Genomic DNA, 27,631 nt, shown 5'->3' on the forward strand with positions numbered 1-27,631 from the left:
AAAACTATTTCGGGAGAATATTTCAGAAACTTTCGCGTAAACCAAGGTTATCACTACCGAAACTTGTGACATTTCGCCCTACTTTCGGCAATTTTTTTCTACGTCTGTATTATGCTGAAAAAATTCACACAAGTACTTTCATATGTTGTTTGAATCCATGTAAGGAGGCACTTCCCTAAACGAATCACAAAAAGAAGACACAGGGAAGAAAAGCAAGGAGGTTTTCATTTCGGAAAACTAGTTTTGTTCACTCTCGGACTGGGACTTACTACGCCTTACTCCTTGGGTGTTTTGCTCTTAAATCTTTACTAGACATTCGTCACTGTGTCTATTGACTTTTGGCCGAGATTTGAGCTCCAGATTCGTTCCACAAGATTGCCAATAACCTTTTTATTCAACACTGTCGTGAGTGAAACTGTTTGATTTTTTTCGTGGGTGAATACTCATCCGTTTGAGCTGAAATTTTTCGCATTTTGTCCCAAATTTAGTGGAGATTCTTACCTGGATTTTAAGGAAAAAAACTATTTCGGGAGAATTTTTCAGAAGTTTTCGCACAAACCAAGGCTATCCACTACCGAAACTTGTGAAATTTAGCCCTACTTTCTGCAATTTTTATTCTGCGTCCGTAATGCGCTGAAAAAATTCACACAAGTACTTTCACAAGTTTTTTACACCCAAGTAAGGAGGCACGTCACGAATCACAAAAACAAGATACGGGGAAGAAAAGCAAGGACGTTTTATTTTCGGAAAACCAGTTTTGTTCACTCTCGGTCTAGGACTTACTACGCCTTAATCCTTGGGTGTTTTGGCCTGAAATCTTTCCCAAACGTTTGTCACTGTGTCTATTGAGTTTTGGCTGAGATTTGAGCCCCAAATTCGTCCCACAAGATTGGCAATAAGCTTTTTATTGATCATTGCCAGGGCTGAAAGCAAGGTTCGTTCGTGTGTGACACTGTTTGATTTTTTTGGTGGGTGAATACTCATCCTTTTGACCTGAAATTTGTCGCGTTTTGTCCTGTATTCAATGGAAATTCTTACGTGGAATTTCAGGAAAAAACTATTTCGGGAGAATTTTTCAGAAATTTTCGCACAAATCAAGGCGCTCCACTATCGAAACTTGTCAAATTTTGCCCTACTTTCTGCAATTTTTATTTTGCGTCTGTATTGCGCTGATAAAATTCACACAAGTATTCATATGTTGTTTGCACCCAGGTAAGGAGGCACATCCATAAACGAATTACAAAAAGAAGATACGGGGAAGAAAAGCCAGGACGTTTTGTTTGTGGAAAACCAGTTTTGTTCACTCTCGGTCTGGGACTTACTACGCCTTACTCCTAGGGTGTTTTGGTCTGAAATCTTTATTAGACGTTTGTCATTGTCTATTGAGTTTTGGCTGAGATTTGAGCCCCAAATTCGTCCCACAAGTTTGGCAATAAGCTTTTTGTTGATCACTGCCAGAGCTGAAAGGAAGGTTCGTTCGTGTGTGAAACTGTTTGATTTTTTTCCTGGGTGAATACTCATCCGTTTGACCTAAAGTTCGTCGCGTTTTGTCCCGAATTCAGTGGAGATTCTTACGTGGAATTTCAGGGAAAAACTATTTTGGTAGAATTTTTCAGAAATATTTGTGCAAACCAAGGCTATCCACAACCGAAACTTGTGAAATTTTGCCCTACTTTCTGCAATTTTTATTCTGCGTCCGTATTGCACTGAAAAAATTCAAACTAGTTCTTTCATATGTTGTTTGCACCCAAGAAAGGAGGCACATCCATAAACGAATCACAAAAAGAAGATACGAGGAAGAAAAGCCAGGAGGTTATGATTTCGGAAAACTAGTTTTTTCACTGTTGGTCTAGGACTTACTACGCCTTACTCCTTGGGTGTTTTGCTCTAAAATCTTAAGCAGACGTTCGTCACTGTGTCTATTGAGTTTTGACTAATATTTGAGCCCCAGATTTGTCCCACAACATTGGAAATAAGCTTTTAATTGATCACTGCTAGAGCTGTAAGGAAGGTTTGTTCGTGTGTGAAACTGTTTGATTTTTTTTCCTGAGTGAATACTCATCCGTTTGACCTTAAATTCGTCGCGTTTTGTCCTAAATTCAGTGGAGATTCTTACGTGGAATTTCAGGGAAAAACTATTTTGAGAGAATTTTTCAGAAATTTTTGTGCAAACCAAGGCTATCCACAACCGAAACTTGCGAAATTTTGCCCTACTTTTTGCACTTTTATTCTTGGTTCGTATTGCGCTGAAAAAATTCACACAAGTACTTCCATATGTTTTTTCCATCCAGGTAAGGAGGCACGTCCATAAACGAATCACAAAAAGAAGATATGTGGAAGAAAAGTCAAGACGTTTTGTTTTCGGAAAACCAATTTTGTTCACTCTCGGTCTGAGACTTACTACGCTTTACTCCTTGGGTGTTTTGGTCTGAAATCTTTACCAAACGTTCATCACTGTGTGTATTGAGTTTTGGCTGAGATTTGAGCCCCAGATTCATTGCACAAGATTGCCAATAAGCTTTTTATTGATCAATGCCAGAACTGAAGGGAAGGTTCGTTCGTGTGTGAAACTGTTTGATTTTTTTCGTGGGTGAATACTAATCCGTTTGAGCTGAAATTTTTCGCTTTTTGTCCCAAATTTAGTGGAGATTCTTACTTGGAATGTAAGGAAAAAACTATTTCGGGAGAGATTTTCAGAAGTTTTCGCGTAAACCAAGACTCTCCACTATCGAAACTTGTGAAATTTCGCCCTACTTTCTGCAATTTTTATTTTGCGTCCGTATTAAGTTGAAAAAATTCATACAAGTACTTTCACATGTTGTTTGCATCAAGGTAAGGAGGCACGTCCATAAACGAATCACAAAAAGAAGTATCGGGGAAGAAAAGCCAGGACATTTTTTTTTCGGAAAACCAGTTTTGTTCACTCTCGGTCTGGCCTTACTACGCCTTATTCCTTGGGTGTTTTGGTCTGAAATCTTTACCAGATGTTCGTCACTGTGTCTTTTCAGGTTTGGCTGAGATTTGAGCCCCGGATTCGTCCCACAAGATTGGCAATAAGCTTTTTATTGATCACTGCCAGGGCGAAAGGAAGGTTCGTTCGTGTGTGAAACTGTTTGATTTTTTTCATAGTTGAATACTCATCCGTTTGACCTGAAATTCGTCGCGTTTTGTCCCGAATTCAGTAGACATTCATACATGGAATTTCAAGAAAAAATTATTTCGCGAGAATTTTTCAGAAATTTTTGCGCAAACCAAGGCTATCCCACTACCGTCACTTGTGAAATTTCGCCCTACTTTCTGCAATTTTTATTTTGCGTTCTATTGCGCTAAAAATATTCACAAAAATACTTTCATATGTTGTTTGTACCCAGGTAAGGAGACACGTCCATAAACGAATCACAAAAAGAAGATACGGGGAAGAAAAGCCAGGACGTTTTGTTTTCGGAAAACCAGTTTTGTTCACTCGCGATCTGGGACTTACTACACCTTACTCCTTGGGTGTTTTGGTCTGAAATCTTTACCAGACGTTCGTCACTATGTCTATTGAGTTTTGGCTGAGATTTGAGCCCCATATTCGTCGCACAAGATTGACAATAAGCTTTTTATTGATCACTGCCAGAGCTGGAAGGAAGGTTCGTTCGTGTGTGATACCGTTTGATTTTTTCCTTGGTGAATACTCATCCGTTTGACCTGAAATTTGTCGTGTTTAGTCCTGAATTCAGTGGAGATTCTTACGTGGAATTTCAGGGAAAAACTATTTTGGGATAATTTTTCAGAACTTTTCGTGCAAACCAAGTCTATCCATAACCGAAACTTGTGAAATTTTGCCCTATTTTCTGCAATTTTTATTCAGCGTCCGTATTGTGCTGAAAAAATTCAGAAAAGTACTTTCATATGTTGTTTGCACCCATGTAAGGAGGCACGTTCATAAATGACTCACAAAAAGAAGTACTTTCACAAGTTTTTTACACCCAAGTAAGGAGGCACGTCACGAATCACAAAAACAAGATACGGGGAAGAAAAGCAAGGACGTTTTATTTTCGGAAAACCAGTTTTGTTCACTCTCGGTCTAGGACTTACTACGCCTTACTCCTTGGGTGTTTTGGTCTGAAATCTTTACCAGACGTTCGTCACTGTGTCTATTGACTTTTGGCCGAGATTTGAGCCCCAGATTCGTTCCACAAGATTGACAATAAGATTTCTTCCGCAACCCAAGTATGGCCTCTTTGCATCTCTTTTCCAAAAGATTAACCTTTATAAGTATCATACAATTAGTTTTCCCATTGAATAAGGGTGAGACTCGAACCCAAGCCCCAAATAATGTTACAAGCAAACTGCAGCAGCCAGGATTCGAACACAAGTCTTTCCAGTGACCCGGGGAAGCATTGACCACTAGACCAGACAAGTTCTTTGGTCATATTATCATTTTTATTATACTTATACATATTAATATAATTTATACATATTAATATAATTATTATTAATAATAATAATAAAATAAATTATATAAATATTATTCATATTATTAATATTTATTAATGTTATAATTAATATTATTATTAACATTATATTCATATTATTAATATTTATTAATATTATTATTAATATTATTAATATTTATTAATATTATTATTAATATTATTATTATTAGTATTAATATTCATATTATTATTAATATTTATTAATATTTATTAATATTATTATTAATATTATTAGTATTAATATTCATATTATTAATATTATATTCATATTATCAATATTATATTCATATTATTAATATTAATTTTGATATAAATATACATTTAGATATTTATTGTGTGTGTATAGTAGTTTTATTTGACTTGAGTAATATTACTTTTATCCGGATATAGATAGATAGAGAGAAAAAGGAAGAAATTATATAATATTAATATAACTTTAATACTATAAATACATATATATATATATATTGATTAATATATTTCTTTATTTAATAATTAATTTTTTAAAACTCATGGTTAAATTTAAATTTACTTTCATATTATATATATATATATATATTAATATAAAATTATTTGATATCTTATTTTCAAATATAGGTTATTATAGGTAGTTGTGAAGTTTTTGTTAGATAACTATATAGGTGCTTGTATCTTACACTTCTTTTCTGATTTGAGATTCTTGTATAAGGATTGAAATATCCTTAAAATGTTTTGTTTAATTTTTTTTATTCTTTGTCGATAAAAAAAATCTTATTTTCAAATATTTACTTACATAGATTAAAATTGATATAATGTATAATTTTTAAAATATTTTAAATTATAAATTATTTAATCACTTTGTCATTATGATTTATATATTAGTAGAAAGGGTTATTTAGTAACAACTTTTTACATAGATTTATGGAATAATTAATATAGTTTAAACTATAATGATATGCTAACTAGTAATATGTATTAGAGATTTAATTAATAGTTAATGTAAAAGTCATCATTTTATGTTAAAAGATAATATTGTTTGTTGACAATATTCTTTACTATATATAACACACAAGTAAAACCAACTACCTATAATGAACTTAATTAAGTCAATATGATCGTAAAATAATAATTAATATGATAGTTGATTTTAATGTAATAGGTAATATGATGACTATGAGTATGACATGTATTAAATTTGATTCATACTAATAGATAATATAATAAATTATGTTTAGATTCAAGTAGATTATAGATAAATTAAATGTGATTCATATGTTAATATTGTTAGTATCATTAATATTGTTAGTATTATTAATATTGTTAGTATTATTAGTATTTTTAGTATTATTAATATTGTTAGTATTCTTAGTATTTTTAGTATTATTAATATTATTAATATTATTAATATTATTAATATTATTAATATTATTAATATTATTAATATTATTAATATTATTAATATTATTAATATTATTAATATTATTAATAATAATAAGTATAATAAAAATCATAATAAAAATAAAGAATTTGCTTAGTTTAGTGGTTAAATTTTACTTGGTTGCTGAAAGATTGCTGAATTGTAAAAATCTGTATGTAATTCGCGTTTTTCTTGTAGTGATTTTGGAGTAAGAACTGTTTCGCAGGTTGTTTTTGGTGTATGCTATCCATGCTTTAAACAATGTTTTTTCATGATTACTTAAATTAGGAATACGTTGAATGTTTAACTATTAATTAAGAAACAATTTTAAGATTACAAGTCTGCACATTACAAAGACAATGTGTGTGTGTGCGTGGTGTGTGTGTGCGTGGTGTGTGGGTGTGGGTGTGTGTGGGTGTGGGTGTGGGTGTGGGTGTGGGTGTGTGTGCGTGTGTGTGCGTGTGTCCTGTGAATGAGACGATCCTGACTCTACTGATATAATGGAATCACATAGATGAAGTTATTCAATTGGTGAGAGTTGAAGGAGGTCCATTTGGCTAACTCTGAGGTTTGAAAAAACTGATCAGAGCAGATCAAATGGATTTACCCTGTCATATGAAGATGATGAAATATTGAGATAATTATGTGCATGGTTGTGTGGGTTTCACAGCAGTAGTATGACAGGTGCAGGTCTCTGGATGCTAATTTCAATACACGAGTCTTCCGGAAGTAGAGTTAAGTGTCTATGTGTTATGAGTCAGTAGAAGTCTGACATGAGAAAGATGAATATTGAAATTGTTGATAGACACTTGATGGTTATTTGAAATGCATGAGAAATGATGGATTTATGTGGATGTTTAAAGTTATATTTGTGTTATAAGTTTTAAAAATACCTAGCTTACCCTTTGTTTTGTTTTGTGGTTGTTTTTCTTTAATATGTGATGATAGTGTATTTTACACTTTTGAAATTTTGATTTAAATTTTATGTAAATGTTTGAAGTCATATGAAGAGGGAGATAATTTGAAACATTATAATAATGAAATTTTAGATATATTTGTATTATGTTTATATATTTATTTTAATATTTCATACCGATTATGATTATTAGATATGGAAAAATATAGGATGTTACAATATTCTTATTTAATCTTACAAATTAAAAGTAAGATTTTACAAAATTGAAAAATAAAAAATTTAATTGAAGCTATAAATTTATTTTTATTCATCAAATATTTAACATTCAATAAACTATGTTCCTTGGAGAGTCTTTTAGCTATTTTGCCCCACTCAATCCTTGCAAACAGTGAGTTTTATTCTGGCCCACACAACTGTACTCTGTCTTCTTTAATAACTGGCACAAAAAATATTCGCCCTAGCACACTGCTACTACCATATGTTGTATCTGCAAAACCAGAGCTCCCATTGTTGCAGAAAAAGGATGGTAAGAAGTCACTCTCACGTCACCCTCTACCTTGTCTCATTTTTGACTTTCAGAGACGACAATTAATGCAGATAACATGCAACGGGAAAAGCTCTTACGTCCATATCCATTCTATCACGCTCACAGATTTATGGCCATAAGGGTATGCCACTGTCTGATTAATGTTGTTTCCTTTGTTTTGTTCTCTGTGCAGTCTTTGAATTCTACTCTCTTTTCTGTTGCGTTGGTCAGAGGGTATATTCAGTATATCACAGTTATTCTTTTCTTCTCTGAAATAGGGAACAACACCATTCTCCATCGGAGCTGTCAAAAGAGATTTCATACTAAGTAGTCAAAATGAATCAGAATACTTTTCTACTGATTCTTTATTTGATTAGGACAAGTCCCACTCTTAATTTTATGGATCCCTGTTTATATATTTTAATTCTTTTAAAAAAATATATTTTAATTTGTTAGAGATTAAATTAACTTCAATTCAATTCATAATACATCATCAGTAAATACAAATTTCAACTTTTATAAAGTTAAATTAAATTTCATTTCTTAAACATTGTATGAGAACAATGAGAGTTTATAAAACTTATGTATTACTTGTTATTATTTATTAATATTATCTCATGCACGATTGTGCACTATTTCATAGTTAATAATAAAATTTTGTTACAATAAATTATGAATATGAGAGAAGAAAAACAACTTTTTTTAAAAAAAATTAAAATTATAAAGTGATCTTGTGTATGAATATTTAACCTTCATAAAAAATTAAAATAATGTTATATTCTTTTGGTTAATTATATATATATGATTAATAATTTATATATTAAAATAATAGTTATATTTTGTAAAAAATTATAACTTTTTAACTTCTTATGTAGACGGAAACTCGTATTAAGTAGACCTACTGAATCTTAGGTTGGTGAGTATAATCCATTTTAACAGGTATCATTCATTCCACTCCAACATTGGATCCACCCAAACACAGTAATGGTTTTGCAGGTATCCATCTCTCTCCCGTTACACTCACTCTCACTCACAAACAGTTTCTATTTCATACATCACAATGCTTTCAGGAAACTATGGATTTTACATAGTTAGAGAAAGTTTTTGTTAACCAGAACCAACATCAAACTTCTATCCATATCATGCATGTCAATCAATTCACTGATAGTTTTTTTTGTTTAAACGGTCCTCTAATGTCATTCAGACTGAATATATTACAAGATTCATGAATGCTGTTCAAGAACATTGGAACATATACTGATTAAAAAAAAGTTTTTCATATTCTATCTTATATGTTTCTTTTTTTTTAATCATTGACTGGTTTTGGAGCAATGCAGGAAGAAGGGTGGCCTTTGGGTTTGAGACTATTGAATGCAAGAATTGGGTTAGCTGGAAATGGTGATTTCTCTGGATCAGTCTCCTTCAGCACCATTCTCACTGCTTCTCCCACTCCTTCAACTCATTTTTCATCAGATCTTGACACACAGGTAAATAACTTTCTTTCAACAATTGTATAATGGTGAACAATGGTGAACGTTTCGTGAAGCCAAACCTTTACACATTCTGTGCTGTTTTAATATTCATTGACGAGTTTTGAGAGTTTTTTCAAGCAGCCATTACAATGTGCACTGATTTATCACTTTAATGAACCATGTTGTAATATACGACACACACGGTTGTTAAGTCCATCCAAATATGTGACCATGATTTTGGTGATTAGACCTACCATGGTTATTCTCTAATGATGTAAAAACCCACCCTTGAAAACATGAGCAACTTCATGTAGAAAAATCACCCATAAAGCAAATCCATCTTCATGTTGTTCTCTTTTTTATTCTCAATCTCTTCGGTGTTATCGATGTTGTTTGGTTCCATGGTCCAGAACATGACCTTGTCTGGGCATCATGCTTTGAGACAAAATGGTTTTGGTTTTACTTCTGCCATTTTTTCTTTTCTTTTGGCTTATAGATTGTCAAAAAGTACAACTCAATTAAAACTTCATTTAATTATAAAATAAGTCAATAAAAAAAATATTTTGATTGTGTGTATTTAATATTCCCAACAGTATTAACTTTTACTTCAAGGGAAGAATTATTCCCAACAGCATTTAATATCATGGTGAAAAAAATAAAGCTTGATTCAATTATCTGTTTTCAGGGTATTGAAAAAATGAATTTAATGCTTAACTAAACACAAATAAAAGAGAGTCAAAAGAAGTCCTTCTCTAAACACAAATCAAATGCTTAACTTTTCATGCAGAAGGCCATTTTCCATAGATTCTTAGAATAATTCAAGAGTGACTATATAATAATTGGAAAGAAGTACTTTCAACAGAAATTTTAGATTGGATTATGCATGTTCACATATAGCATATTTTTCACAAGTCATTTTGCTAACTTCATATTGGTGGGTTAAGTCCATTGGATCATTCTTCCGTGAGAAGAGCATGACGCTTGGGAGCCTCATTGGAAGTTCTAGGTCCCTAGAAGTCTCAAGGAGATCAAGCAGGGGAAGAATGGTGCAACCCTCAAAGGAGAACGAAAAGAATCACAAGCTGAGGTCTTGGTTGTTCTCACTTTGTTCAAGGCTAACTACTGATACAGTGAGTGTTAATGCTGCTGCTCCCTCACTTGGTAACTATCTTGTATCAGAAAGAAAAGCTACAAATCATAGGAGGAATAATCATTGTTCAACCATTTATGGACCTAATCACTTCTCCCCGCTTCAAGAGTCAAACTCGCTATTTGTTGGTGTTGATGGAAGAGAGCCAAATAAAGCATTGGAGCAAAGTCATGGCTACGGAACACCAATAATTCTCTGTTGTCTCTGCAGATAAATGGATAAAACATTGCATTTGCTGCTCATTTTCTTCATATTTCGTTCAAAAGGATCTTGGATTTCTTTATTTGTTGCTTCATAATCTCAATTTTTATCTTATATTTTCAACCCCGATTTGGAGCTTACATAATTTACAATAATTACGAAGAAAGTACTTCAGAAGATAATAATTGATAAGTGAAAATAAGAACTTAAGATAAGGATAAAAAAAGGTTTTAAATATGTTTTAACATCTTTCAAAATTTAGGTATTTTCAAATTTATTTCTATTAAAATTTTCTATTTTATTGAATGTTTAATTTTTTAAACTACTTTGTTGTTTAATTTTATATGATCATTACTTTATTTCTTTTTCTCATTTCAATTTGTCGGTCCATTCTTTTTTTTCTTCTTCAAACTCTTCTAATTTTTTTGTCAATTACTTATAAAGAGGGAAGAGGAAAGGAGGGAATAATTGAGTTGAACAAAGAATTTCAAAATATTGGAAAGCAGCAAATTTATTAACGGATTCTAGGTACAATTTATATTCAAAATCTATAGGTAATTTACATACGAACAAAATTCATAAATAATTACTTAAGTATAAAATTCATAATTCGTAGGTAATTACATAAGATTTATTTTTTATAAAACTTTATGTTAGGCATAACTATGAAACCTAACATTTCAGCTAGGCTGACATCCCAGACTCCAACAATCATCTACTATTACATAAAAATTTATCATTAAAGAAAGGAAAAAAAAGTACTAACAAGTATGGAGACTAGCCCAAAACTCATACATAAGGAGGAACAATAAACTTAGATAGAAAAAACCTAAAAAATCCATATGTAATTACATACAAATAAAATTCATATGTAATTTCTTATGGATAAAATCTAGATGTAACTACATATCGATAAAATTTGTAGGAAATTATATATGGAAAATTCGAATAAAACCCTATGTCTGAGCTAGAAAATTGCTAGAGTGTAATAAAATTAACCTTTCTTAGTGCAAAACATATATACAATCTTGAACATAATCAAACTAGTTGTATACTTATAAATTTCAAAGTCCATCAAATTTATGATAAATAGGAGTGTCACTCAAAGTAATAATTCAATATGTGAAAAAAAGTATAACCTAGGTATATAAATTCAAACCAATCCAAACATAGTACATTTGAACCATACCAGCATGTGATTTATGTTGTTGTTCATCATTGTCATCTCCTTGCACTTGGTCATTATCTTTCACTTGATTTTGTTGTTTTTGAGTATTTGGTTTATGAGAAATATTTTGTGCTCCTGCTGCTACTGCTAGAGCCAATAGATAAATGGAGGACTGCACCAATCAAATTCTATAGGGATTTGACCTGTAAACTCATTTGTCAAATCTACTCCTCACTAGTTGCTAGTTGTTGTCTAAGTTGATTAATATCTTGTTAATCAACTCTTACTCATTAGATCATGCCTATGTTTGTTGAAGTAACTTTCAACATAATGGTTAAGAGGATCGACGTGTCTAACCCCATACACTTATCCCTTCCACCTACAATTTGTAACTAAGAGAGGTTCCATAGACTTTCCTCCTCAATAGGGCTTATGGGAGTGCATTATAAGGTATTGATAAAAGGAGATGAAAATATTGCTCGAGAAAATCTACTTTCAAAATATTCATATGAAAAATATGAATGTTTTTTTATAAAATAGTAACTAATGTTCATAGACAATAAACTTGAAAGAAACAAACATGTGTCCACCTTGATCTATCATCAATGAAATCATCAGTGCTCTTTTGTATATATGTTTGTTGAAACACTTCATCAACATGCATTATCTGCAAACAAACAAAAATATCAATCAAGGAATTAGTAATGCATCATAGATTAATAAAAAAAATTATAAAAGGAGTCACACAAAACGAATGGTGTATTCATGCACACTAATGGATCCCTCGATGTGCAAGTTCTTATTTTGTTAGGATGAAAATATATTTTAGCTTTATCAAATTTTAGCAATACATATATAGGCATGTTCACTTTTTCAAAATATTATAAACACTACTTCCAATCATTTAAGCTTCTTAACTTTTTTGTGAGCTTCTTTAAACAATTCTAAAAGTATATAAGAATCTTTGGAATGGAATTTTTTCTTAATTTTATCCTAATCTTCAACCTTGCATGTCACCTTCTTCTACAAACAACAACAGACATCAATTCAAAGTGCAAAATCTAAGCATTTTTAAATGGAATAAGAAAGGTGCCTCCCTCTAAATCGCCCTATCTACAGTCAACAAAATTAACTTAAAATTCTGAAATAATAAATCATGGTCATTCTTAGTGGTTGTGATGGCCTTTGGTGTAATTTTTCATGGATAAAACCTAAATACCAAAATGAAGTTAATCTTAGAGGAAAATATTAATAAATTATATATATATATATATATAAATTTATTATACTCTTACCCTCATCCAACATGTTGAGTCATAGGACGACCACCAACTAGGGACCTACTCCTCTAAATGTGATATCTTCTCCAAGTCTCGCACATGATCATTGTGATTGTCTCTTAAAGTTGAATGTGTCTATAGGATATGTGTACATGATAATGGTGAAACATTTGGGGTAAGGATTAAAGGATTAGAACCAACAAGTGGATAAGGTGATGGGGTAATTGCGATCCATTGGGCATAGATCCAATTTTTCATTTTTTTTTTATCGACCAGCTTCTAATGCCATGGATTCAATAACATAGACTATTAGTGTAGTGGATCTAACAACAAGAGGTGGTGATGGGTGGATTTAGCAAGATTTGTTGCTGATACGATGGATCCAATAATTGAGGATGAAGTAGTTGTAGTGGCTCGAGTAGATGGTAGGTTTAGGATTGTTTATTTGTGATAACAATTTTATCACAAAGTTTTTTCCTTTCCCTTTAGTGACACAAGGTGATAGGAAAGAAGTGGATCACAACCTCCTGATAACATCTTTATATACAAATACATAGATGTTATCATTTATATTGCAAACTAAACATACAATCAATATCAGCATGCTATAATTGTATAAAAATTGTTGAGTTAATTAGGTTTGCCTAAATAGTCCATCCAAACATATGGTCCATGTTATTAAATAGAGAGATTAGTGTTAGTCCCAAAATTTAACCCTTGCTTCATATACTCCTTCACACAGAGATTGTTATAGTATTTCTAATAATTTGGTTTCTATATTTTAACACTTGTTTAGGAAATAATGATTTAAAAAAAAAATCTGTGCAAATATTTGAAACAGAGAGTGAATAAAAAATCAGATAACAGTGATGTTTTTAATTGAAAAAGAAAATTATAATTACTAATTACACTCATAATATTTTTAAGTTCACTCCTATATTAGTTTATTCTATGTTGCAGCCCAACAAACAAAAGACCCACTATTTTTACTATATGCACTACCCAAAATTTAAATTTCCAGCTCTCAACTAGAAAGTTTCACTTTAATACTCCATTCAGAACTAATTCATACAGCACAGTGAAAAAGAAAAATATAATTACTAATACACCGCTTGAAACTTTTAATTTCACCCCCTTTTTTAGTTTATTCCCTACTACAACCCAGCAAACAAAATACCCACTATTTTTACTATAATAACTACCCAGAATTCAAATTTTCACCTCAGCTACAAGTCTCACTTTTATACTCCATCCAGAACTTACTCATACATCACACGTCTTATGTACATTGTTAAATAGTTACAGTTTAAACAAACACTAAATTCAATTATCATTTTTTTTAATTTATGTTGTACACTTTAATTAAAGCATAAAAAAAATTAATTATTAATTGTGTTTAATAAGTTCATTACAACATTTAAAATTAATTGTGTCTAAATCTATTTAGCACTAGATGTTAAAGTCATCTTCACTTTCTCTCTTTGTCTTCTCCTATTCATTTCTTTCTTCATTCATTTGATCTTCAAATAATGATAAGTTATTGATGTTCACCTCTTCAAGATTAGCCTCTAAATCTTATAATTGAAAAGCTTATTTAACTTCAATTACTTCATTGTCATGTGACATTTCATCAACTTGTTATGACACTTCCACTTATACATTTTCATAATCTATACGACCTATGGGCTTTGTCTTGATTATAACACACCAACTATAGTTATATGTGTGTGGTGTTGTGTATGGTACATGATACACTTATCGTATATTATGTGCAATGATAAAAGAATCACATGAAATATATCTTCTATCCATTAGAAAAATACACAATCATTGCAATAAATTATTCATTTACCGACGAAAACATTATCAGACAACTTTGTGTTCATCGATAATTAATTAATTACCGACGAATTTTATCAACAAATTTGTATTCGTTGGTTGATGGTAATAATCAATGGATATGAAAGTTCTTCGATAATTGAGTGAGTCAATATTTGTCGGTAAAATCCATCCATAATTGAGCATGAAACAATATCTATCGATAATATTTGTATTCGTCAGTAATATTTGTCGATACCCACACATCAATATTATCCGTCAGTAAGTTTATCGATACATTCTACAATATTAATATAATTATAATTATAATAATAATATTATTTTTCTTAATAATATTTTTTTTAATAATAATAAATTTATTTTCTATGGATATATAAGAAAATTAAAATATTAATTAAATATATGGATATAATAATAATAAAGTTAATAATAATAATAGTTATAATAACAATAATAAATAATAAAAAAAAAAATTATGATAATAATTATAATAATAATATTAATAATAATAATTTATGATAATTGTAATGTTAATAATTTCATTTTATATTAAAATAAAATATTAATTTAATAATTTGTAATATTAGTTATGGAGATAATAATAATAATAATAATCACGATAATAATAAAAATAATAGAAAAATAATTATGATTATAAATATAATTATAATAAAGAATAATATAATAATAATAATGATAATAATAATAACAATAATTATGATAATAATAATAATAATAACAATAGTATTAAAAATAAATATGATAATAATTATAATAACAATATTAATAATCTTCTTCTTATTAATAAAAATGTTATTAATATTCATATAAATAATAATAATTATTATTATTATTATTATAATAATAATACTAATAATTTTATTTTATATTAATATATATTAAAATGAAAATATTATGTTAATAATAATACTAGTATTAATATTCATATAAATAATATTAATAGTAATTACTGTTAAACAAGATGTTTTGATGTCTCCAAATCCAAGTGGAAAGCTTAAAAATCCTACTGATGTGTGTGTGTTGTTTAGTTGTTTGAAACTTGTTAATTCACTCCTTAAGATGATCCAAGGTTAATTGAATCTTTATCATTTTGAAAATATGAATTTTGTATTTTCAAAAAGGGTTGAAATTTCAACCTGTTGAAATGTCGATTCAACTTGTTGTTTGACAGTTAGTGGTTTTTAAAATGGCTTGGAAAAGCTTAGCTTTGCTTTGGCTTTGTTGTCAAACAGATTAAACCAGTTGTTTATGAAAACCTTAACAAGATTTTGTTAAGAGATTTTAATATGTTTTAAATGATTCCAACAACTTTTGATTTTTGACTGAACTACTTTGACTATTTGATTGGGGCATATAAAGGTTGTTATACGCTCATTTGCATTAACTAAGAAAGAGAGATTAATCAAAAACAATTTTCAAGATTTCAAAAAGCTTTTGGATCATCTCATGTGTGGAATAAGATTGCGTCTTGTACTTCTGAACTTTAAGCTTTGATTTACCCAGGTGTATTTTGTTCCTCTTCTTCCTTGAACATTGTATTTCTATGTGCTCTTGTGTGGTGCAGTTTCAAAGGTGTTTCTGGAAATTGTGTGATTTTCCAAAGGTGGTGTGTGTTCTTGAGGGGTTCAAGATCATCACTTTTGGTGTATGTTTTGTAATCAAGGTTTGATTAATAGTGAATTCTCAGTGGTTAGTTAAGGACTGGATGTAGCGTGGACGAGCAACACCCAACTCGCTCTGTCACTCAAAATGCTAAAAAAACACAATGAGACAATAGATAAAATGCAAAAAAAAAAAATTAAATGAACACAATACAAGGCAAAGATTATAAGCAATGAAGAGCATAACAACGAAGGCATGGAAAACGGAGAACTGAAAACAATAACATCAATAAAGAATAAGACACAAAAGAAGAAGAATTTAGGAGATCATGTAAATAAGTTCGCAAACAACAATTCTTAGGTCATATAATTGTTATTTATGGATAATTTTTAACTTTAAAGAAAGATTCCCTCTAAAATTATCATCGTCTGTGTTGCATTTTCTTGTAAGCCACGATTCAAAGAACTTGTCACCATGTAACAATGTAACATAGAAGTGAAACTCGCATGAGAGAAAAACTAAAGAACTAGTATCCATTTTGTGTATAAAATATCTAGATACTCTTCATATTTTTGAAACTGAATACTCATCTGTTTGATCTGAAATTTGTCGCGTTTTGTCACGAATTTAGTGAAGATTCTTACGTGGAGTTTCAGGAAAAAACTATTTTGGGAGAATTTTTCAGAATTTTTCGTGAAAACCAAGGCTATCATCTACCAAAACTTGTGAAATTTCACCCTACTTTCTGCAATATTTATTCTGCGTCCCTATTGCGCTGGAAAAATTCACACAAGTACTTTCATATGTTGTTTGCACCCAGGTAAGGAGGCACGTCCATAAACTAATAACAAAAAGAAGATACGGGGAAGAAAAGCCAAGACGTTTTGTTTTCGGAGAACTAGTTTTGTTCACTTTCGGTCTTGGACTTACTACGCCTTACTCCTTAAGTGTTTTGGTTTGAAATTTTTACCAGACGTTCGTCACTGTGTTTATTGAGTTTTGGCTGAGATTTGAGCCCTAGATTCGTCCCACAAGACTGACAATAAACTTCTTATTGATCATTGCCAGCGCTGAAAGGAAGATTCATTTGTGTGTGAAAGTGTTTGATTTTTTTCGTGGGTGAATACTCATCCGCTTGACCTGAAATTTGTCGCGTTTTGTCTAGAATTCAGTGGAGATTCATATGTGAAATTTCAGGAAAAATATATTTCGGGATAACTTTTTATAAATTTTCTCGCAAACCAAAGCTATCATCTACCAAAACTTGTGAAATTTTGCCCTACTTTCTACAATTTTTATTCTGCATCCGTATTGCGCTGAAAAAATTTACACAAGTACTTTCATATTTTGTTTGCACCCTGGTAAGGAGGCACGTCCATAAGCGAATCACAAAAAGAAGATACGGGGAAGAAAAGCCAGAACGTTTTGTTTTCGGAAAACTAGTTTTGTTCACTCTCGGTCTTGGACTTAGTACTCTTTCCTCCTTGGGCGTTTTGGCCTGAAATTTTTTCTAAACGTTCATCACTGTGTCTATTGAGTATTGGATGAGATTTGAGCCTTAGATTCGTCCCAGAAGACTGACAATAAACATTTTATTGATCCTTGCCAGGATTGAAAGGAATGTTCGTTTGTGTGTGAAACTGTTTGATTTTTTTCGTGGGTGAATACTCATCCGTTTGACCCGAAATTTGTCACGTTTTGTCCCGAATTTAGTAGAGATTCTTACATGGAATTTATGGAAAAAAACTATTTCGAGAGAATATTTCAGAAATTTTCGTGCAAACCAAGGCTATCCTCTACCAAAACGGGTGAAATTTTGCCCTACTTTCTGCAAATTTTGTTCTGCATCTGTATTGTGCTGAAAAAAAGTCACACAAGTACTTTCAAATGGTCTTTGCACCCAAGTAAGGAGACACGTGCATAAACGAATCACAAAAAGAATATACAGGGAAGAAAAGCGAGGATGTTTTGTTTTAGGAAAACAAGTTTTGTTCACTCTCGGTCTTGGACTTACTATGCCTTACTCCTTGAGTGTTTTGGTCTGATATTTTTCCCAGACGTTCCTCACTGTGTCTATTGAGTTTTGGATGAGATTTGAGCTCCAGATTCGTCCCAAAAGACTGACAATAAACTTTTTATTGATCACTGCCATGGCTGAAAGGAAGGTTCGTTTGTGTGTGAAACTGTTTGATTTTTTTCGTGGGTGAATACTCATCCGTTTGACCCGAAATTTTTGGCATTTTTTCCCAGATTTAGTTGAGATTCTTATGTGGAATTTCAGCAAAACACTATTTCGGGAGAATTTTTCAGAAATTTTCGCGCAAACCAAGGCTATCGTCTACCAAAACTGGTGAAATTTTTCCCTACTTTCAACAATTTTTATTCTGCGTCCGTATTGCGCTGAAAAAAAGTCACACAAGTACTTTCATATGTTGTTTGCACCCAGGTAAGGAGACACGTCCATAAACGAATCACAAAAAGAAGATACGGGGAAGATAAGCAAGGATGTTTTGTTTTTGGAAAAACAAGTTTTGTTCACTCTCGGTCTGGGACTTACTACGCCTTACTCCTTCGGTGTTTTGGTCTGATATTTTTCTCAGACGTTCGTCACGGTGTCTATTAAGTTTTGGATGAGATTTGAGCTCTAGATTCGTCCCAGAAGACAGGCAATAAACTTTTTATTGATCACTGCCATGGCTGCAAGGAAGGTTCGTTTGAGTGTGAAACTGTTTGATTTTTTTCGTGGGTGAATACTCATGCGTTTGACCTGAAATTTGTCGCGTTTTGTCCTGAATTTAGTGGAGATTCTTACGTGAAATTTCAGTAAAAAACTATTTCCGAATAATTTTTCAGAAATTTTCGCGCAAACCAAGACTATCCTCTACCAAAGCTTGTGAAATTTCGTCCTACTTTCTGCAATTTTTATTCTTCTTGTGTATTGCGCTAAAAAATTTCACACAAGTACTTTCATACGTTGTTTACACCTAGGTAAGGAGGCACGTGCACAAACAAATCACAAAAACAAGATACGGAGAAGAAAATCCACTTCCTTTTGTTTTTGGAAAATCAGTTTTGTTCACTCTCGGTCTGGGACTTACTACGCCTTACTCCTTGGGTTTTTTAGTCTGAAATTTTTTCCAGACACTCGTCACTGTGTCTATTGAGTTTTGGTTGAGAATTGAGCCCCATATTCGTCCCACAAGACTGGAAATAAAATTTTAATTGATCACTGTCAGGGCTGAAGGAAGGTTTGTTTGTGTGAGAAACTATTTGATTTTTTTCCTGGGTGAATACTCATCCGTTTGACCTGAAATTTGATGCGTTTTTTCCCGAATTCAGTGGATATTCTTACGTGGAATTTTAGAAAAAACTATTTCGGGAGAATTTTTCAGAAATTTTCGCGCAAACCAAGGCTATATCCTCTACCAAACCAGGGCTGAAAGAAAGGTTTGTTTGTGTATGAAACTTTTAGATTTTTTTCATGGGTGAATACTCATCCGTTTGACCTGAAATAAGTCGCATTTTGTCCCGAATTCAGTGGAGATTCTTACGTGGAATTTCAAGAAAAACCTATTTCAGGAGAATTTTTCATAAATTTTCGCGCAAACCAAGGCTATCCTCTACCAAAACTTGTGAAATTTCGCCCTACTTTCTGCAATTTTTATTCTGCGTCCGTATTGCACTGAAAAAATTCACACAAGTACTTTTATATGTTGTTTGCATCCAGGTAAGGAGGCACGTCCATAAACGAATCACAAAAAGAAGATACGGCAAAGAAAAGTCATGACGTTTTGTTTTTGGAAAACCATTTTTGTGCACTCTCAGTCTGGGACTTACTACGCCTTACTCCTTGGGTGTTTTGGTCTTAAAAATTAACAAGACGTTCGTCACTGTGTCTATTATGTTTTGGCTGTTTTAACCAGAATAGCCTTGTTTTAACACACAAATGAACTTTCCTTTCAACCCTGGCAATGATCAATAAAAAATTTATTTTCAATCTTGTGGGAGGAATCGAGGGCTCAAATCTCACCCAAAACTCAATAGACAGAGTGAGGAACGTCTGGTAAAAATTTCAGACCAAAACACCAAAGGAGTAAGGCGTATTATGTCCTCGACCGAGAGTGAACAAATCTAGTTTTCTGAAAACAAAACGTCCTGACTTTTCTTCCCCGTATCTCCTTTTTGTGATTTTTTTATGGACGCGCCTCCTTACCTGGGTGCAAACAACATATGAAAGTACTTGTGTGAATTTTTTCAGCGCAATACGGACCCAGAATAAAATTGCAGAAAGTATGGTGAAATTTCACAGGTTTTGGTAAAGGATAGCCTTGGTTTGCACAAAATTTCTGAAATTTTTTCCTGAAATAGCTTTCTCCTGAAATTCCAAGTAAAAACCTCCACTGAATTTGGGACAAAACAAGACAAATTTCAGGTCAAACGGATGAGTATTCACCCACGAAAAAAATCAAACAGTTTCACACACAAAGAAACATTCCTTTCAGTCCTGGCAATGATCAATAAAAAACTGGTTTGCCAATCTTGTGGGACATATCTAGGGCTCAAATCTCAGCCAAAACTCAATACACACAATGATGAACATCTGGTAAAACACCCAAGGTGTAAGGCGTAGTTTGTCCCAGACCAAGAGTGAATAAAACTAGTTTTTCGAACAAAAACGTGTTGGCTTTTCTGCCCCGTATCTTCTTTTTGTGATTTGTTTATGGACGTGCCTCCTTACCTGGGTGTAAATAACGTATGAAAGTACTTGTGTGAATTTTATCAGCGCAATACGAACTCAGGATAAAATTGCTGAAAGTTGGGCGAAATTTCACTAGTTTTGGTAGACGATAGCTTTGGTTTTAACAAAACTTCTAAAAAATTATCCCAAAATAGTTTTTTCCTGAAATTCAACGTAAGAATCTTCACTGAATTTGGGAAATAACGCGACAAATTTCAGGTTAAAAGGATGAGTATTCACCCACGAAAAAAATCAAACAGTTTCACATACAAACGGACCTTCCTTTCAGCCCTGTGAGTGATCAATAAAAAGTTTATTGTCAGTCTTGTGGGACGAATCTGGGACTCAAATCTCAGCCAAAACTCAATAGAAACGGTGATGAACGTCTGGTAAAATTTTCAGACTAAAACACCCAAGGAGTAAGGCGTAGTAAGTCCCAGACCGATAGTTAACAAAACTAGTTTTCCGAAAACAAAACGTCCTGGTTTTTCTCCCCCTTATCTTCTTTTTGTGATTTGTTTATGGACGCGCCTCCTTACCTGGGTGCAAACAACATATGAAAGTACTTGTGTGAATTTTTGCAGCGCAATATGAACCCAGAATAAAATTGCGGAAAGTAGGGCGAAATTTCATAAGTTTTGGTAGAGGATAGCCTTAGTTTGCAAAAAGATTCTGAAAAGTTCTCCCGAAATAGTTTTTTCCTGAAATTTCACGTTAGAATTCCACTGAATTTTGGATAAAACGCGACAAATTTCATGTCAAACGAATGAGTATTCACCAACGAAAAAAATCAAAGAGTTTTACGCACAAACGAACATTCCTTTAACCCCTGACAGTGATCAATAAAAACTTGATTGTCAATCATGTAGGACGAATCTGGGGCTCAAATCTCAGTCAAAACTCAATAGAATCAGATACGAACGTCTGGTAAAAATTTCAGACCAAAACACCTAAGGACTAAGGCGTAGTAACTCCCAGATCGAGAGTGAACAAAACTGATTTTCCGAAAACAAAACATTCTGACTTTTCTCCCCGTATCTTCTTTTTGTGATTTGTTTATGAACGCGCCTTCTTACCTGAGTGCAAGCAATATATGAACTTCCACAATGTCCATAAATTAATTTAATTACTTACCTTTTTCAAAAATGCTTTTTTCTACTCAACAATATTTTCAATTATATTTTCTCTATAAATAAACACAACCTTAATACACTGCGAAACCCACCTTCCAATCCTTGAAAACTGCCTTGAAGTAGCAGAGATGAGTGAATACGAAAAGAAAAAGGGAAACAGTAATGTCTGTGGAGGAATGAAGTGCATTGAGATCCGTTACTCGAAAGCATTGAGGAAAAGAAACAGTGTGATGCGAATTAAAGACATGGAAACTAATCAGAAGTTGAGAATTTGGAATGTTGAAAGCTACAAATTCCCATGCAGCATGGAAGAGCGTGCAGTAGGATCAAATCACTGGGACCAACACACTGACAAAGCAATGCCTTCTCCTCTTTAGCCACTTCGCATAAACACGCGCTCACTCGCGTGAACATCTGCGAAATGGTCAGAAAATCGACATTCTATTCTATGACATTGCAGTTTGTGTCCCTGTCTTTGTGCCAGTAACACTGTTCACTTCAAGATTGCTAAAATCTCTGTGCTTTGACTATGCTTCTAATCACACACACTCTTCCTTTCAAAATATAAAAAATTTACTAGTATATTGATCAAATTTCACAAAAACTTTTATTCACTAAAAATTTCTGTTTTAAGTATCACCAAAAGTTATGCATGAACAATCATAAAAAACCTATAATGTAGATAAATGTTTACTTTTATGTTCTATTTATGAATATAAAATGTTTATTTTTATGTTCTGTTTGTGAATATTAGAGAAAAAGGTTGTTTGTATCAACTGATTACAAAGGAATTAAGAGTATAGAAATGTATAAAATAGAAAAAGAAATTTCTTCTTAATGTGTTGTGATTGTAGAAGAAATACATATAGACAAGACTTATTACATTGTTACCCTTCTGAAAAGCTCGTAAGATTCCTTTGCCAGCCATGCAGTGTCGGTGCAGTGTGTGGTTAAGGGTTTATTACACCCATAAATACTTGAAGTTATTCATATATTTGGGTGTGATATTGGGTGTGAATGGTGGTGAAGTGAGAGTGTTGAAGTGGTACTCCGATTGTAGTTCTCAGTGGTGGTGGTGGTGGTTTCTTCCAAGAGTGATTTGTACTTCATCCACGTTTCAGGTAACAACTCTGCGCTTAAATTGAATGTTGGACAACCGATTCTTAAGGTATTTTAAATGGAGAATCGATGTTCAAGGAAGACATAATCGTTTTTATATTTATTTGTAGAGATAATCGATTATCCCCAATGCAAGATCCATCATCACTATGTTTTTTTTGCTAGAAATTGATTTTTACCAACCATAATCAATGTTTGTTAATTTTCTTTGATTTATTTTGATTTATGTATATGTTGGGTTTGTTTTACTTTGAATGAATGAATAATTTTTTATTTTGTTTTTTATTTTGATGTATGGATATAATATTTTTTTTAATAAGGTGTATTTTTCACAAAGAAATATGTAATATATTGATTGATAATGGTAATTAGATTTAAATATATAAATATTTTTAAATTAATAATATTAAGTAGAGCTTAAGAAATTAAGATTAGTTTATATTTAACTGCAACAAATATTTGTAAAATTGATTTTGATCGATATAATATAAATAAGGATATAATTGAAAAAACTTTATAAAATTTATTTTGAATTTATAAAATAATTATAGTTTTGGAACAAAACTAAATTGTTAAAATAAGTATAATTTGGAACTGAAAGTGTAAAGACCGAGGAAAATAGTCTTTGAGTAGAAGTGATACAATTAAAAGGGATCTTGAATATTTTATTATTAAAGTGAAAAAAGTATATAAATAGAAATTCAGTTATTCGGGTTTCATTTTAAAAGAACCATCATCTCTCTAAAAACTCTTTTTTCCTTTCATTTGCCTTCTCTTTAAGATTTTGACCTCCTTGCTCACTAGTTTGACGATCAGAGTCTGTCATTAGACTCCTAGTAGTGAAGAGTACAAGATGGCTTGATCAGAATCTCTGATAGAGTAAGTTCATTATTGTTCTTCTCCTTGAGTCAAAATTTGAACTTGTTAGGTTTGTCTCTTTCTAGGCTTTGCATATGACTTTTTAGCTTCAGGGTTAATCTCTGTTAGCTCGGGGTCTTAGTGATATAGTTAGATTTATTTTTATCAGGACTCTATGATGTAGGTTAAGATACCTTTAAGCTTTTGATAGATTTGGAGCTCTTAGTGAGCATCTGCTCAAGTTCAGGTAAGGGAAACTAGTCTTATTTATTTCAATAGAATCTTAAGTTAGAAGATCTGGATGTGCGGGTGACGTGGTCACTAGTTCCAATTTTGCTTGCAGGATTGTCTTTTTTAAGAGTAAAGTAATATATTAACTGAAATTTTTAATTTTGAATATTATATACTGATTTTTAAAGTAAATAAGTTATTGAAAGTGTTTGTGGTTGAGAATTGAAAGTGTTAGAATGGTAATATAAATGAGTTGAATTGTATTTGAATAGTTTGTTAAATTACATAAATTGGGTTTGGTGCAACAAAATATTTTTATAAAATATGTTTGATTAATTTATTTTAGAGAAATTGACACTTTTTAAAATATGTCTGAGAAGGTTATAAAAGATTTGGTTCTAGTAAAATTATAGACTTATAAATAATTTTTTTAATAAAATAATAATTATAATTTTTTTTTTAAATATTATTTTTCTAAAACGTGGTTCGTTAGATGTAATAGTTAAACTTATATGATTGTTTGTTTTAAAGGATCTTTGACTATGGATAACAATAATCATTGGTCTATATATTTTGACAATGTCGAGATGTCTAGCACAAATGACATGAATGTCGATGTTGTTGGTGTGGATTTCACACTAATTTCACAAATACAAGAGCAAATCAATTTATGAAAGCAAGTAACAGTAATGACAATCTTTTGTATGATTGCATTTGGATTGAATGTGTTGCATGTGTCATTGGTGCAGAAAAGCAAAACGAGTGCGGCTATTTTACATTTATAAGGGCGGCTATATAACCGCATTTGATGAACACGCATTTGTAAATGGAAGAGATAAGAAGGTGACTATATATATAGCCACATTCGTAAATTCGATTTATAAATGCGGTTATTTACATAGCCGCATTTATAAATCATATTTACGATAGGCGTTTAGGGTTTCTTTTCTTTTTCGCTGTTGATTGGGTTTGTAATCAAAGTTCTCAACTTTGATCTTTTCTGAAGAACATGATCATTATTTTAGCATTTCTTTTGATCTCTTGGTGAATCCATATTATACATCTTCGTATTTCATCTCAATGGAAGTCCAAAAAACACAAATAAATTTTTTTCAATGAAAGCAAATATATGACGGAGCAAGGCAACAACAACAAGGAAGGCGCAGCAGAAAGCGCAAACAAAAACCTTCCCAAGCTGACTTTATCAATGACATAAGACAAAACATAAGAGAAACGCAAAACATACAAAAATCAATGGTGAAGAAGAAGAGAGGAAGACAATGCTTACCGATGGCACGAAGACAATGCAAAGAAGAGAGGAAGAAAAGAGGAAACACAGTTAATGGAGGAAGCACATAAGAGAAAGTTAGCGCGAGAGAAAAGAGAGTATCAAAACTTAAGTGGCACGTTTCTACATTAGAGTTAAAAAGGTTTTAAGAGAGCGGCTATTTGTAAAACCGCATTCGTAAATCAAGCGTTTTGATTTACGAGGACGACTATATTAAAAAAATAAATAAAAATACATATTAAAGTATCCTAAATATTTTAATTAAATTATTTATTTTTTTTACTGATAAAAAACATAAAGTTCTAATAATTACAAACGAGACCCTCAAAACACGATATTGTTTTGCATTATACAAGTATGTAGAAGCATATAGTATGATACTAGAAAAGATGACGAATAGTACAACATTTTTTTTTCAATTTTACACAGATCCAAACTTGATAAAATTGACAGAGAAGAAGAATTACTAAGTAATTCTTTTGAAATAATCTCATGTATAAACCGTTTTCCAAATGATTTTTCATAGAGATAAAAAAAAAGGAAAACATTTTGTCAAAGAAAAAAAATTCTCATATGAAAAATCCCCTCCATAATACTCTTCTTTAAATATATTAGTTCTACATGTTATCTTGTAAAAAATGACACAAGAAATTTCAAAGAAACAACACTCTTCGAAAAGGTTAAATGAGAAGATAACATTAAAAAATTATTAAATAAAAATTAATTAGTTATTATATTAACTAAGTTATATATTATTTTATAAATTAAAAAAATTTAATATTTAAAGTAATTTATATTAATAATAAAAAATTATAAATTAGTTTCTATATCTAATTAACTATTATTTTAATTACTAACTTTTATTAAAAATTAAAATTAGTAATTAAAACTTTGATAATTAATTAAATATCAATTTAAAAATTAATTTAAACTATCTTATTAATAAGAAAAATTAGTTTATATATTAATTATTTTTTAGTTTATAAAATAATTTATAATTTAGTAATATAATAATTAATTATTTTTTATTTTTATAATTAGTTTTATTTAATAATTTTTTTACAGTGAAAGAATATTCCTAACTAAAGTTGGGTTTAGGTGCATTCACTTCAAACACAAATAGTTCAATCTTTCTCGATGTCCAACACCATTATATTATTTTTTCTCCCTATTATCATATCATATATTTTTCCTCTACACACATTATCCTTATTAGGTGCTACCTGGTACTAGCACGAGAAGAGACGTTAGATGTTGTCACTGTGAATCACACATCATGTGAGAAATAGAGAAATTGACCTAATCTCCATTTTTTTTACCATGCTTGAAATGTAGTATGAAAACCAAAAGGGTGACAAACATGCACCACTCTCTGAAGGCACATATTTCTGTACTAGAGAAGCTAGTATAAGATGTAGCCTCTGTTGAAAGACACCCTATTTTTTACCATATTCAAAGGATAATAAAGGGAGTCAAACAACATGATCCACTTTATTCTAATGCAGAAAACAATAACAAAATTTTAATTATGTAAAACTTTAATATATTCTCCATGGATTGTTGGAAGTTTCTAAATCCAAGGCAGATACGGTGTAGGTTATACCAGTAAAAAAATTACTATATAATTCAAATCTCAGAATTTCATCTTCGTTGCAGCATATATTTATTCCTGCATGAATAGTATAACAACAAAAGTTTCTCGAAACACGACAATTTCCACAGTGAAACTACCTCTGCCATGTTTGGCTGCGCATGATGTAACATCACAATGATTTTTTTACAGAAACAATGTACGGCGCTTGAATGTATAAGAAAAATATGTTTCATCTATTCATTTATATTACAGTAAAAAAATAATTTTTATTTATAATATGATAGAGAGTTGTTAATATACGCGATGAAATATTTATGTAATTCAACAGTCTTCATCACATTCGTAACAGTATGACAATCACAGTCTTTTCAAGTGATTGTTAGACTCTGTCTTTTCTGGAGCATGCTGTATTGTCACTCCTTGTTTAAACAAAAATCGAATAGTAACTTGAACCTAATTACTGTTTACTTTAATATTTTGTTTGAATTAATGATGAAAATTGAGAAAATAAAAAAAAAGTTATAAAATTACGCGAATAACTGAAATTTAAAATAATTAAATAAAATTAAACTATTTATTTTATTATAATAGAAACAATTGTCATTATTATAAAAATAT

General features: G+C 31.2%; 1 protein-coding gene across 1 annotated transcript; it reads left to right on the top strand.

Moving 5' to 3' along the window:
- The first annotated feature begins 8,219 nt into the window (after nucleotides 1-8,219).
- LOC137818738 (uncharacterized) lies at nucleotides 8,220-10,265 on the top strand. The gene is made up of 3 exons (XM_068622319.2): nucleotides 8,220-8,315; nucleotides 8,657-8,806; nucleotides 9,736-10,265. The coding sequence occupies exons 1-3, from the start codon at nucleotides 8,304-8,306 to the stop codon at nucleotides 10,153-10,155; spliced, it is 582 nt and encodes a 193-aa protein (XP_068478420.2). The 5' UTR covers nucleotides 8,220-8,303; the 3' UTR covers nucleotides 10,156-10,265.
- Nucleotides 10,266-27,631: the final 17,366 nt, after the last annotated feature.

Source organism: Phaseolus vulgaris, chromosome 10 (genome assembly GCF_051622355.1).
Source record: "Phaseolus vulgaris cultivar YP4 chromosome 10, ASM5162235v1, whole genome shotgun sequence".
NCBI classification, from domain to species: domain Eukaryota; kingdom Viridiplantae; phylum Streptophyta; class Magnoliopsida; order Fabales; family Fabaceae; genus Phaseolus; species Phaseolus vulgaris.

Excerpts from the sequence above, each read along its gene's own strand:
- LOC137818738 (XM_068622319.2), top strand. Across the intron at positions 8,807-9,735 it reads CATCAGATCTTGACACACAG|TCCATTGGATCATTCTTCCG; the intron begins GTAAATAACTTT and ends TGGTGGGTTAAG.